The sequence below is a fragment of the Gasterosteus aculeatus genome, chromosome 5 (genome assembly GCF_964276395.1).
Source record: "Gasterosteus aculeatus chromosome 5, fGasAcu3.hap1.1, whole genome shotgun sequence".
Lineage (NCBI taxonomy): Eukaryota > Metazoa > Chordata > Actinopteri > Perciformes > Gasterosteidae > Gasterosteus > Gasterosteus aculeatus.
This window is the reverse complement of record NC_135692.1, coordinates 17,430,847-17,442,671: the sequence shown is the minus strand read 5'-3', so window position 1 is coordinate 17,442,671 and position 11,825 is coordinate 17,430,847. Positions and strand designations below refer to the sequence as shown.

The 11,825-nt window shown below is 46.0% G+C and overlaps 3 protein-coding genes across 5 annotated transcripts in view; 1 reads left to right on the top strand and 2 right to left on the bottom strand.

Annotated features, from left to right (window-relative positions):
- Positions 1–183: 183 nt before the first annotated feature.
- Positions 184–4,534, bottom strand: rnls (renalase, FAD-dependent amine oxidase). Its single transcript, XM_040177290.2, has 6 exons — positions 4,303–4,534; positions 3,644–3,749; positions 3,429–3,571; positions 3,178–3,336; positions 1,265–1,438; positions 184–578 (listed from the first exon to the last, which is right to left on the bottom strand). Exons 1-6 carry the CDS (start codon positions 4,418–4,420, stop codon positions 250–252), a joined length of 1,029 nt encoding a protein of 342 aa, XP_040033224.2. The 5' UTR covers positions 4,421–4,534; the 3' UTR covers positions 184–249.
- Positions 4,535–4,827: 293 nt separating this feature from the next.
- Positions 4,828–10,812, top strand: lipf (lipase, gastric). 3 transcript variants are annotated; one of them, XM_040177284.2, is made up of 11 exons: positions 4,828–5,040; positions 5,721–5,843; positions 6,084–6,195; positions 6,274–6,481; positions 6,557–6,666; positions 6,959–7,095; positions 8,003–8,149; positions 8,223–8,294; positions 8,388–8,456; positions 8,532–8,642; positions 8,786–10,812. In XM_040177284.2, the coding sequence occupies exons 2-11, from the start codon at positions 5,724–5,726 to the stop codon at positions 8,906–8,908; spliced, it is 1,209 nt and encodes a 402-aa protein (XP_040033218.2). In that variant the 5' UTR covers positions 4,828–5,040; positions 5,721–5,723; the 3' UTR covers positions 8,909–10,812. The 3 variants fall into 3 exon arrangements, with proteins under 3 accessions (XP_040033218.2, XP_040033219.1, XP_077958856.1); XM_040177285.2 differs by having other exon boundaries at positions 4,899–5,040; positions 6,283–6,481; XM_078102730.1 differs by having other exon boundaries at positions 4,899–5,040; positions 6,084–6,481.
- ankrd22 (ankyrin repeat domain 22) overlaps positions 10,506–11,825 on the bottom strand; it is a 3,739-nt gene continuing 2,419 nt past the window's right edge. The window contains 3 exon segments of the mRNA XM_040177310.2: positions 10,506–11,058; positions 11,137–11,163; positions 11,165–11,236. Of these exon segments, the coding sequence (XP_040033244.2) occupies positions 10,981–11,058; positions 11,137–11,163; positions 11,165–11,236 (177 nt within the window). The 3' untranslated portion in view covers positions 10,506–10,980.

The following is an 11,825-nucleotide window of genomic DNA, read 5'->3' as shown; positions in this document are numbered from 1 at the left end:
AAATGAAACGTAAGAGAAACATCGAAGGGCTTCGACCCTTCATGTCACGAGTCGCCATCAGAAACTAACTGAGTGTGTTTATTACATCGGCAGGGGTCGGCCCATTGACCTCTATACTTTAGCTCTTTTGACCTTTGACCTCAACATTTACCATCAGGTTAAAGTTTAGACCAGGACACAAAACAATGACGAATTGACATTTATTCATATAGAGCCTGTCACTGCAACAATTACACGATGACGTAATAATCACAGCGAAGCCTTCAGCGCACTGAGCGCGCTCAGAGCCGACTCCACGCAGCCGGAGAAGTTGGAGTGGACGAAGGAGTCTCCGGCGCAGAGGAGCGGCGGCCTCTGGAGGAGGGTCATGTGACCCGGGCTGTCCGGCACAGAGGTCAGCACCTGGGAGTACCTCCACTTCTGACACTTGATGCTGATTGGCTCAGGCAAACCAGGAAGCAACTTGTGGAGCTCCTGTAGGATGATTGGCTGGACGGCCTCCTTGTCTTCCTCCAGGTGCTTCAGGCCAAACGGGACACTGGTGTGGACCACGAGGGACGGACCTCGACCCAGGACGTCTGAGGGGACAGACAGGACGTGATGTCATACAGGGAGCAGACGGACAGGACGTGACGTCATACAGGGAGCAGACGGACAGGACGTGACGTCATACAGGGAGCAGACGGACAGGACGTGACGTCATACAGGGAGCAGACGGACAGGACGTGACGTCATACAGGGAGCAGACGGACAGGACGTGATGTCATACAGGGAGCAGACGGACAGGACGTGATGTCATACAGGGAGCAGACGGACAGGACGTGATGTCATACAGGGAGCAGACGGACAGGACGTGACGTCATACAGGGAGCAGACGGACAGGACGTGATGTCATACAGGGAGCAGACGGACAGGACGTGATGTCATACAGGGAGCAGACGGACAGGACGTGACGTCATACAGGGAGCAGACGGACAGGACGTGACGTCATACAGGGAGCAGACGGACAGGACGTGACGTCATACAGGGAGCAGACGGACAGGACGTGATGTCATACAGGGAGCAGACGGACAGGACGTGATGTCATACAGGGAGCAGACGGACAGGACGTGATGTCATACAGGGAGCAGACGGACAGGACGTGACGTCATACAGGGAGCAGACGGACAGGACGTGATGTCATACAGGGAGCAGACGGACAGGACGTGACGTCATACAGGGAGCAGACGGACAGGACGTGATGTCATACAGGGAGCAGACGGACCTGCGTTGCGTTTCCGGGAGTCAGCGGCGATGTAGCGGATGATGCTGCTATCTGAAACGTATCTCGCCGACCACGGAAAAGAGAAGACGACGTCCGGAGGAAAGAAAAGAGCGACGGCAAAACGAGACGAGAACTCAACATCCTCCAACTGCTGCTTCTGAGAGACAGACAGCACTGAGTGACAGACAGGGGGACAGCGGGACAAGGGGACAGAGTTAGATATTAAACATTATCACAGTTTGACTCAACTTTAAACCTCTAAACACACAAACCAACCAGTGTGTGTGTGTGTGTGTGTGTGTGTGTGTGTGCAGGGAGAGATTGGGCGCTGTCCCCTGTCAGCCAATCAGATGAGCTGAAGATGACATCATTATCAACATCATCAGAGGGCGGGGCTTTGTCCCCCTCACACACACAAAGATACACAAACTTCAAATAATCCAGAAAGCTTGAAGAATTTAACAATCTTTCCTCCAGAATCAGTTTCTTCTCCAACAGCAGCTGACGCAGCGACGTAACACTGATTCTACATCTGGAATCTTTCATCATTGACTGTAAACCCTTTTATTCCCCCGTGAGTTCGCTTCATTCGTCCTGGTCGGTGTTTACAACGTGCACGAGGCCCAGCGGACACTCGCCGACCACATACGGCGTGTGGAGCGGACCGACCCGGACTCCTTGGTTATCGTCCTCGGGGACTTTAACAAAGGAAATCTCACACACGAACTCCCTAAGTACAGTTTATTAAAGGCCCCACCAGAGAGGAGAAGGGTTAGGCTACGCTGGATCACTGTCACACCACAGTAAGCAGGGCTCATCACGCCGTCCCTCGTGCTGCACTGGGACACTCTGATTCCTGCATACAGGCAGAAACTAAAGCTCTGCAAACCTGTGGTGAGGGAATTCAAGAAGTGGACCAGTGAGGCGCTGGAGGATCTTGGGTCCTGCTTTGACTGCACAGACTGGGATGTTTTCAGCTACTGACAGTCTGGATGAGTTCACAGAGGCTGTAGCTTCCTACATCGGCTTCTGTGAGGACAGCTGTGTACCATCATGCACCAGGGTGAGTTACAACAACGACAAACCTGGTTCACAGCGGAACTCAGAACACTACGCCTGCAGAAGGATCAGGCTTTAGGAGCGGGGACAAAGACTTGTACACAGAGTCAAAGTACAGGTTTAGCAAGGCGGTGAGATGCTGAACGACTGAGAAACTCCAACAGTTCTCAGAAAGTGACTCTGCTTTGGTTTGATGAGGCTTCACCTCACTAACAGGACTAAGACCTCCAACCACACCAGTTTCCTCAACATCCCACCATCACTCCACATGCACACACACACACTCACTTTCACACACTCACAACACAGTTGTGTAGAGTTCTGTTTGCTGGTGCACTTTATTTTTAACTGTAACCTTTAACTTCCTTCTTCCTTTATTTTTAAATTGTTTATTCTATGTCCCTCTATCCTTATATTTTATTTTATATTGTCAAGTCAAATTGTAAATTTAACACGCCATTTTCTTGCACTATCTTGTCTTATCTGTCTTGTTGTCTGATGTTGTATGACCGCCATGTCAGATTCCTTGTATGTGTGTTGAGTGTGTGTTTATGTGTGTGTGTGTGTGTGTATGGATGTCTATCTATGTGTGATTGTGTGTGTCTAACAGCTAGTGAATCGGTCTTACTTTGTCCCTTGTAGTTAGATATGCTAAGCTAACAGCTAGTGAATCGGTCTTACTTTGTCCCTTGTAGTTAGATATGCTAAGCTAACAGCTAGTGAATCTGTCTTACTTTGTCCGACATTTCCCTGTATCTACGTATGCTAAGATAACAGCGTATGAATGTGTCTCACTTTGTCCCACGTCTTCTTGCGGCTAGGTATGCTAAGCTAACAGCTAGTGAATGTCTCACTTTGTCCCACGTCTCCCTGCAGTTGGAGGATCTGAGGGGCCGGCATCGTCAGGACGACAGCATCAAACATCTCACTGCCTCCTACCTTCCTCTGCACCTCCCATGATGCACCACGGCAGTACAGACCGGTGACGTGGCGCTCCAAGAACAGGTCAGCTCCTGAGAGAAAGTCAGAGAGACAAAAAGATAGTCAGAGAGATGGACACACAGTCAGAGATGGACAGCGAGACAGACAAACACATCGTGTCTACCTGACTGGGACAGGAAGTGCTTCACCACGCTGCTCATGCCCTGGGGCGTCATGTAGTTCTCGTCCCCGTCTCTGTGCTTTAGTCCTTCAACCAAAGAGTCCAGAGGCTGCAGGACGCCTGCAGAGAGCAGCTCGGAGTAGAACCTGAACGTATGAAGGTCCAGCACTCAATGATCAATAATCACTCATCAAACATCTGATCGGATCGCTCGGTACCTTTGGTGCGACTGAGCATAAGAAGACGTGGACGTGATGTACTGGGCTCCGAGATCAGCTGAGTGAGACGAGGAGTCAGGAGGACGAGTGGTAGACATCCTGCCCCCTGAGAGACAGAGACAGAGACAGACCGGTAGAGAAAGACCGGTGTCGAGGGAAACTGAGACAGTTTTCTCCTCTTTTGTTGTAAATAATTTAGGCGTTTTTAGAAAATACTTTATCAGGGAATTTGAATGAATCTAATATTTAAATAAAGAACCAAAGTAACTTATTAAAAATGAATAATTCCTATTTAATGACGTAAACGATAAAGATCAGACAGGATCTGAAGGTAAGTCAAGTCAAGTCATTTTATTTTGTATAGCCCAAAATCGCAAATTACAAATTTGCCTCAGAGGGCTTTACAGTCTGTACACATACGACATCCTCTGCCCCGAAACCCTCCATCGGCACAGGAAGGTAACAGCTCTCTGATCATCTCTCTCTCTTTTTATTATCTGATACTATGAGGAAATAGGTTGATTCTTTTACAGCCGAATCTTAAAATGGATCCTGCTGATCCAGAACCCGTCTCCGGCCCCGCGCTGCAGCGCGCCCCCGAGCGGCCGTTAACGGGAGATTATTCAATGCTCCGGTTTGTGGGTGCAATTCGGACTCACCGGAGCCCCTCGCTTTGTCCCACACCTCTATCTGAACTTTGTTCTGCAGCTCTCTCCTCAGCAGACATGCGCAGAGGCTGCCTGTCAGCCCCGCACCGACGATCAGAACCCGGGACATGTTTGAACTCGGAGCCGGACTGATTCTGCGACGAGACCTTAAACCGGGTCGTAACCGGTCCGGATCCGCTAGTCCTCGGGTCAGAGCAGCGGAAGTTAGACACGCCCCCTGCGTGATATAACAGCGGAATAGAGATGGACCAACAAAAACTATCCCGGTGAACGCCACGGTCAAGCTAACAGGGATACACGCGCGACATTCGACCGAGCTTTTCACTATAAATGTCTTTCAGCCTCCTGATGAATGAAGACGAAACTGTTTCGCAAAAGATGGTCGTAATAGCAGGTGTGTTCACGTGTAATCCTGTAACAGAAGCTTTTTTTCTGAAGTTGGGTCTGACTGATTCGTTTTTAGACAGATTCTGCTGATGTAACCCTGCTGGTCGGTTCCGGTCTGTTTCCTGGTTTCTATTTCCGGTCTCTGTTGTTTCGGAAACAGAGTACAAGTCGATCAAAGAACTTCGTGATTCATCCGATCGGAAAACATAAAGTGTATAATAACCTAGTCCTCATTTCGACCAATCAAAGTGACGCACTCCTTCTGACGTCACCACCGTTTCTTCCACACAAAAAAATCGTCTGCTGATCAGAAAGTTTAAAGATCATCAGAGCTGCAGACTGGTGAGTGATGGTCCTTTATTGATCCGTTATTATTGCGGTATAACTTTGTACTTAACTCTGTTTGGGTAAACTGAACCCAACGCCACAAATCTATTTTGAGTTAAACTGTTGGTGATATTTTTTCTGTAACAAGTAACATCACACTGTGTCCCGGAGTAGCTGTAAAGTGATCACAAGTCTCTTTCATTGCGTCTCACTTGATCTTGATCTTCATTACAGAACAGCTGCGATGACCTCTGACCTCTGAGGTCCTGAACAAAGAGCTGATCAAACTCCAGTAGACCAACAAACTCTTCGTGACAAACGTTATTTTATAAAATAAAAACGTATCAAAAATAATTCAGCATCAAACCAACGGACCAAAGATAAGGCTTAAGTTTAAATGTTTTAACGTAAATGTTGGAGATCGCAGACGAGCTGATATCAGAAAGTCTGAAGATAGAAATGATTTAACTGAAACTGTGAGAAGATGATAGAAGGTCAGTAACCATGTAAAACTCAGCAAAGGTGTGTGAAACTCGACTCACAGACTATGGTCAAAGTTCATCACGTGATGATGATGTCACTTCCCTTTTATCGGTCTCATGTGACTGAAGCTGGAGTCCTGCCAAGTTACAGTGTGTGTGTTTCTGTGTGTGTGTGTGTGTGTGTGTGTGTGTGTGTGTGTGTGTGTGAGACAGGCCATGCTTTGTCTAGTGGTGTGTGTGTTGAGCCTCTCCGCTCTCGTCCTGTCCGGACCGACCTTCCAGCGACGCTTTGACAAACTGCACCAGAGGCTGGACCCTGAAGTACACATGAACATCGTAAGTACACAAACGTACAAAGACAGTGAACGCATCATGTGCTCTGAGCCGTATATAGCTGAGAATATATCTGTACCTGCCTCCGCGTAGTCATGACAACAGCTCCCCATGGCACTCCTGTATCAGCGCGTATTTAAACGTCTCACAGGCGCAAACTCTCGTCCGACCGGTCGTTGTGTTTGGTTCGGTCCACTGGAGGGTTGTTGTTGTGTAGAGTAACCCGGTTTCCCTGTTTGCCAGTCAGAGATTGTGCGTTGGTGGGGTTACCCTGCAGAGGAACACCAGGTTCCAACGGAGGACGGCTATATTCTGACCGTCAACCGGATCCCAGGCGGACGCCAGCACGCCGCAGGTGAGACTCTCGGAGATCCAGTCGGACCCTCTACTGTGACGGCTTCTAGAGGTTCTAGAGGTCCTAAAAGTCTGACAGGTCCACCAGGTCAGGGGCCGGCCGTCTTCCTGCAGCATGGACTCCTGGCCGCAGGCAGCAACTGGATCACCAACCTGCCAGACTCCAGTCTGGGCTTCGTGCTCGCCGACGCCGGCTACGACGTGTGGATCGGGAACAGCCGAGGAAACACCTGGTCCAGGAATCACCGCACCCTGAGACCAAACCAGGAGGAGTTCTGGAGGTTCAGGTACAAGCCCTGTCACCTTCTCTCTGTATACAGTATGTATTTAATATGCATCATACGTGTATGTTGTGTGCTCAGCTATGATGAGATGGCTCTGTTGGATCTACCAGCTGTTGTGAACCACATCCTGAAGGCCACGGGTCAGAACCAGATCTCCTACATCGGGCACTCTCAGGGGACCACTATAGGTAACACACATCTATGGCAATATTATATTATATGTATATGATTATTTAAAGCAGTGACAAACATACAGACAAAAGCAGATGATTTTCCACCACAACAACACAACACAACAACGGCACAACAAAAGGTAAAAGTATGAAGTATTAGAAGGCTTATCTGCCCTCTTCACAAGAAGAGAGGCCCCAGTGTGTGGCGGGTCCTAAAATACTGGCAGCAGACGGTGTGAAGCCCACTAAATTGCCGAACCACCGATTTACAGTGTACTAACATTTGACACCTCTATTTTCTTCCCAGCATTCATAGCGTTCTCCTCGCTGCCAGAGCTGGCCAGTAAGATCAAGTTGTTTGTTGGTTTGGCTCCCGTGGCAACGGTCAGTTTCACCGCCAGCGCCATGACGAAGCTCTCCGTGCTACCTGACTTCCTCATCTGGGTAAGCTGTTAACGAGCTACTATCACATGACCTGCTAACGAGCTACTATCACGTGACCTGTTAACGAGCTACTATCACGTGACCTGCTAACGAGCTACTATCACGTGACCTGTTAACGAGCTACTATCACATGACCTGTTAACGACCTACTATCACATGACCTGCTAACGAGCTACTATCACGTGACCTGTTAACGAGCTACTATCACGTGACCTGCTAACGAGCTACTATCACGTGACCTGTTAACGAGCTACTATCACATGACCTGTTAACGACCTACTATCACATGACCTGCTAACAAGCTACTATCACGTGACCTGTTAACAAGCTACTATCACGTGACCTGCTAACGAGCTACTATCACGTGACCTGCTAACGAGCTACTATCACGTGACCTGTTAACGAGCTACTATCACATGACCTGTTAACGACCTACTATCACATGACCTGCTAACAAGCTACTATCACGTGACCTGTTAACGAGCTACTATCACGTGACCTGCTAACGAGCTACTATCACGTGACCTGCTACCGAGCTACTATCACATGACCTGTTAACAACCTACTATCACATGACCTGCTAACGAGCTACTATCACATGACCTGCTAACGGGCTACTATCACATGACCTGCTAACAAGCTACTATCACGTGACCTGTTAACGAGCTACTATCACGTGACCTGTTAACGAGCTACTATCACATGACCTGTTAACGACCTACTATCACATGACCTGCTAACGGGCTACTATCACATGACCCAACGCGTTAATAATGCATGACCAAACTATCCGTGTGACCCGACTTCTTCATGTGTGTAATGAGCTGTTAACGATCTACTATCACATGACCTGCTAACGAATGATGTTTATTCGTTGATTAACAGATTTTCTTCACATCTCTATTAGGACCTATTTGGGAGGCGGGACTTCCTGCCTCAGAGTCGTATGATCGAGTGGTTTGCAGAACACGTGTGTGCAAAGCAGCTGCTCAGTGAGTTGTGTGGCAACCTTTTCTTCGTCCTCTGTGGCTTCGACGAGAAAAACCTCAACATGGTTCGTATTAAACACGTGATGTCAGATTGTTTTTTTGAGTTATCTTCAGTGAGATTGGGGCGTTTGTTTCCAGACTCGCATTCCAGTCTACACCGAACACTGTCCTGCTGGGACCTCAGTCCAGAACATGGTCCACTGGGCCCAGGTAACACACACATACCTGGCTGTGTGTCGTTGTGAGGACCGTCGATGGTATTGTGCGCTGTATGGACCCTAAACATCTGGAACTTGTTCTCAGGCGGTTCATGGAGGAAAGCTGAGTGCCTTTGACTTTGGAGCTTCAGGAAACATGAAACACTACAACCAGGTGAGACTCTCATCTGACCTAGACAGAGTCCTCAGGTCTCTGTTTTCTGACTCTGACCGTCTGTCATGTCCTCAGTCCACTCCCCCTGAGTACCGCGTCCAGGACATGAAGGTTCCCACCGCACTGTTCTCAGGGGGACACGATACGCTGGCGGACCCCAAAGACATAGCGCTCCTCCTCACTCAGGTGAGTCAAGGATCCTCAGGATCAGAATGAACAGGGTCAAGTGATTTATTCATCAATACTGATCAAAGGACCTGTCGGTCTCTCTCTCTCTGCATGTCTATCCCTTTGGTGTCTCTGTCTGTATCTCTGTGTCTGTCTCTCAGATGTCTAACCTGGTCTTCCATCAGAACATTGAACACTGGGATCATCTGGATTTTATTTGGGGCCTTGATGCTCCAACACAGATGTTTCCCTCCATCCTGAAACTGCTGCAGGAATACCAGTAGACTGTGTGTGTTAGACTTGAATAGTGTGGATCATCATACCCGCTGATGACATCACTATATATGATTACAACACCTGTTTTTTCTTTCTACTTCAGGGTTTTCTTGTACTTGACTTAAGGACTCAGGACTCTGATTATTCAGTTAATCTGCTGGGAGCTACATTAGCCGTGTGTCTAAGAGATGCTAACTTTAGCATTACAAGTCAGCATCAGCAAACATCATCACATCACATTAAAAAAATTAGTTTGATGTTAACCAAAATACCTGTCAATCCATTCCATTCAATTCATTTCAGGAAACATTTATTACCAAAATATGTCAAACACACAAGGAATTTGTCTTGGCGGTTGGTGCGTGACAGTGGACAGTGTGACAATAGACAAGACAGCAGTAAGTAATAAAATAAAGTAAAATTAAATGCTAATGCAATGAGTTAGTAGAATAAGGCTATGGGTTAGTATAAAACAAGGGAATAAAGTTAAACATTTTAAATATTAAAAAAGTTAAAGAAAATATTAAGCATAAAGTAACAAAGTGACGAGTGACGACAAAGAGGTCTTTTTATTCTTTGATCCGTGGAAAACCAGCCCTAACTATAGGCAGAATCAAAGAGGAAAGTTTTAAGTTTTACTTTAAAAGAGCTGAGCGAATCTGCCCCCCGGACTGAAAGTGGAACCTGGTTCCACAGAAGAGGAGCTTGATAACTGAAGGCTCTGCCCCCAGCCTACTTTTTAAAACCATAGGAACAACAAGTAACAAGCATCTATGGAGCGCAGCTCCTTGTAGGGCAATACGGTGTTACAAGCTCTTTAAGATACGACGGTGCCTCACCAGCAAGTGCCTTGTAGGTGAGGAGAAGTACCTTAAAATCTATTATTGATACAACAGGGAGCCAGTGCAGAGAAGTTAGTACAGGAGTGATATGATCCCTTTACTTAGTTCTTGTTAATACACGTGCTGCAGCATTCTGAGTGAACTAAACAGGCTTAAGAGATTTACAAGAGCAGCCTGATAATAAAAAATTGCAGTAATCTACTCTGGAAGTAAAAAACGCAGGAACTAATTTTACTGCATCACAGACAAGAAGTTCCTGATTTTTGATATGTTACGTAGATGAAAAAAGTCAGTCCTTGAAGTCTTCTTTATATGAGAGCTGAAGGACATATCCTGGTCAAAGAGATTCTTCATGGTGCTGCTGGATACCAGATTCCGTCCAGAGAAACTATCAGAGACAGCTGATTTAATTTAGAAAGTTGCTGGTCTGTCTCATCTGGTTTGATCGACAGATACAGTTGAGTATCGTCTGCATAACAATGGAGGTTTATGCAGTGTTTTGTAATCGCCCAAATGAAGCATATAGAGGGTCAATTTAATTGGTCCAAATACAGAACCTTGTGGGATCGAGGATTCACCGTTTACAAACGTAAACTGTGATCCATCCGATAAATACAACGTAAACCAGCTGAGTGCGGTTACGCAGGAACAGCAGCATCCTATCACGGTGCTTCAATGTTGGTGGGCGGAGCTAAACGTTTATACTCAGAATGTTTGTGCTAAATATGAACCACATCCAACTGTCTGAACTCATAACTCACCATTTGGTTTGATAAACTTTATTTAGAAATAAAAAAGCTACATTTAAATGTATAAGATGGTCTATATTAGTATCTACAAACATGTTAAGGTCAGATAGTTTCTACTCATCTTTATTCATCTTCTGAATGTTTTACATATTTTATTAAATATTTGTTTACTCTTACAGACATGACACATTACTATGGTTCCAGTAGTTGTGCTAAGCTAGGCTAACGTTGTAGTTTAATAAACATTGCGAGGACATTTTAACTGTTCTATCGTGTATGTTAAGGCCTTCAAAATAAAAGCATTTGCCCCTTTATCTTAAATGCGGTTTATCTTTAGAAATTATTTATTTGTTCATTAAATATAACAGAGGGTCAAATATAAGTCTGAATATATCTGAATCCTAATTTGAATACGTTTTGAAACACATGAAATCTTTCTGCACATATATATTGTCTGTCCATCTGTCCTCTTGTCTGTCCGTCTGTCTGTCACTGTTTCTTCTTCAGCATTTGGACGATGTTCTTGAACTTTAATCTGGTGGCGATGTCCAGCGGTGTTTCTCCTTCCTGAAAAAGGAGGAGGAGGTGAGACGTGTCGTCAAAGAAGAAGCTGATGTGAGTCGTGGTGCGTTTGAGAGGACCTACATTATTTGTGATGTTTGTGTCGGCGTTTACTGTTCAGCAGCAGAGGAATTAGACGGTGACTCTTCCTCTGACAGACGTAATGAAGAGCAGTGTTTCCTTTCTGCATAGAATACATGAAATATATAAAACTACACTACAATGAACAACTTGTACAACACAACATATGTTAAATATTTAAAACTATAGGTTAGGGTTAGGGATATATAATATATAATTCTATCAAAATATATCAAAACACATAATACTAACAATCAGGGCTTGATGTTAACATTTTTGGGGGGGAGTTCCAAAGTACTAGCCACTCAGCTATTTCATTAGCCACAAGTTTTGTTGTTGGGAAATTCAGTTTAATTTGGGGTGTAAAGCTTCTTTTGTATGAAACCAAATGCAACTATTTAAGACAAAGACAAAAAGAGTAGCTCATTGCATATAACTGGTGTAAAGCTCCGCCGACTTCATGAGGACCGGAGACCTAAACGCTTCCTCCGTTTAGTCGAAAGCTTTTGACACGGGCCAACGGAAACTTCATGGTCCTTTATTGTTTCCACTGTGAAGTTGCTTGTCCCTTCGAAAGAGACCCCTTAACCTTTTCACTGCCGTACGTCCTACAATCAGTGCCATACATTATTTTCTTGCCTCACCTGTTCCGCGAGCTGGTGCGTCCCTGTTGCTTAGTAACGAACGTACGG

Bases quoted from the DNA above. Each gene is read 5' to 3' on its own strand.
- rnls (XM_040177290.2), bottom strand. From the start codon at position 4,420: ATGTCCCGGGTTCTGATCGTCGGTGCGGGGCTGACAGGCAGCCTCTGC. The intron at 3,750-4,302 runs GTGAGTCCGAAT...TCTGTCTCTCAG, and splicing joins GGACAAAGCGAGGGGCTCCG to GGGGCAGGATGTCTACCACT. The intron at 3,337-3,428 runs GTAGACACGATG...ACTTTCTCTCAG, and splicing joins GCACTTCCTGTCCCAGTCAG to GAGCTGACCTGTTCTTGGAG.
- lipf (XM_078102730.1), top strand. From the start codon at position 5,724: ATGCTTTGTCTAGTGGTGTGTGTGTTGAGCCTCTCCGCTCTCGTCCTG. The intron at 8,150-8,222 runs GTTCGTATTAAA...GTTTGTTTCCAG, and splicing joins ACGAGAAAAACCTCAACATG to ACTCGCATTCCAGTCTACAC. The intron at 8,295-8,387 runs GTAACACACACA...ACTTGTTCTCAG, and splicing joins ACATGGTCCACTGGGCCCAG to GCGGTTCATGGAGGAAAGCT.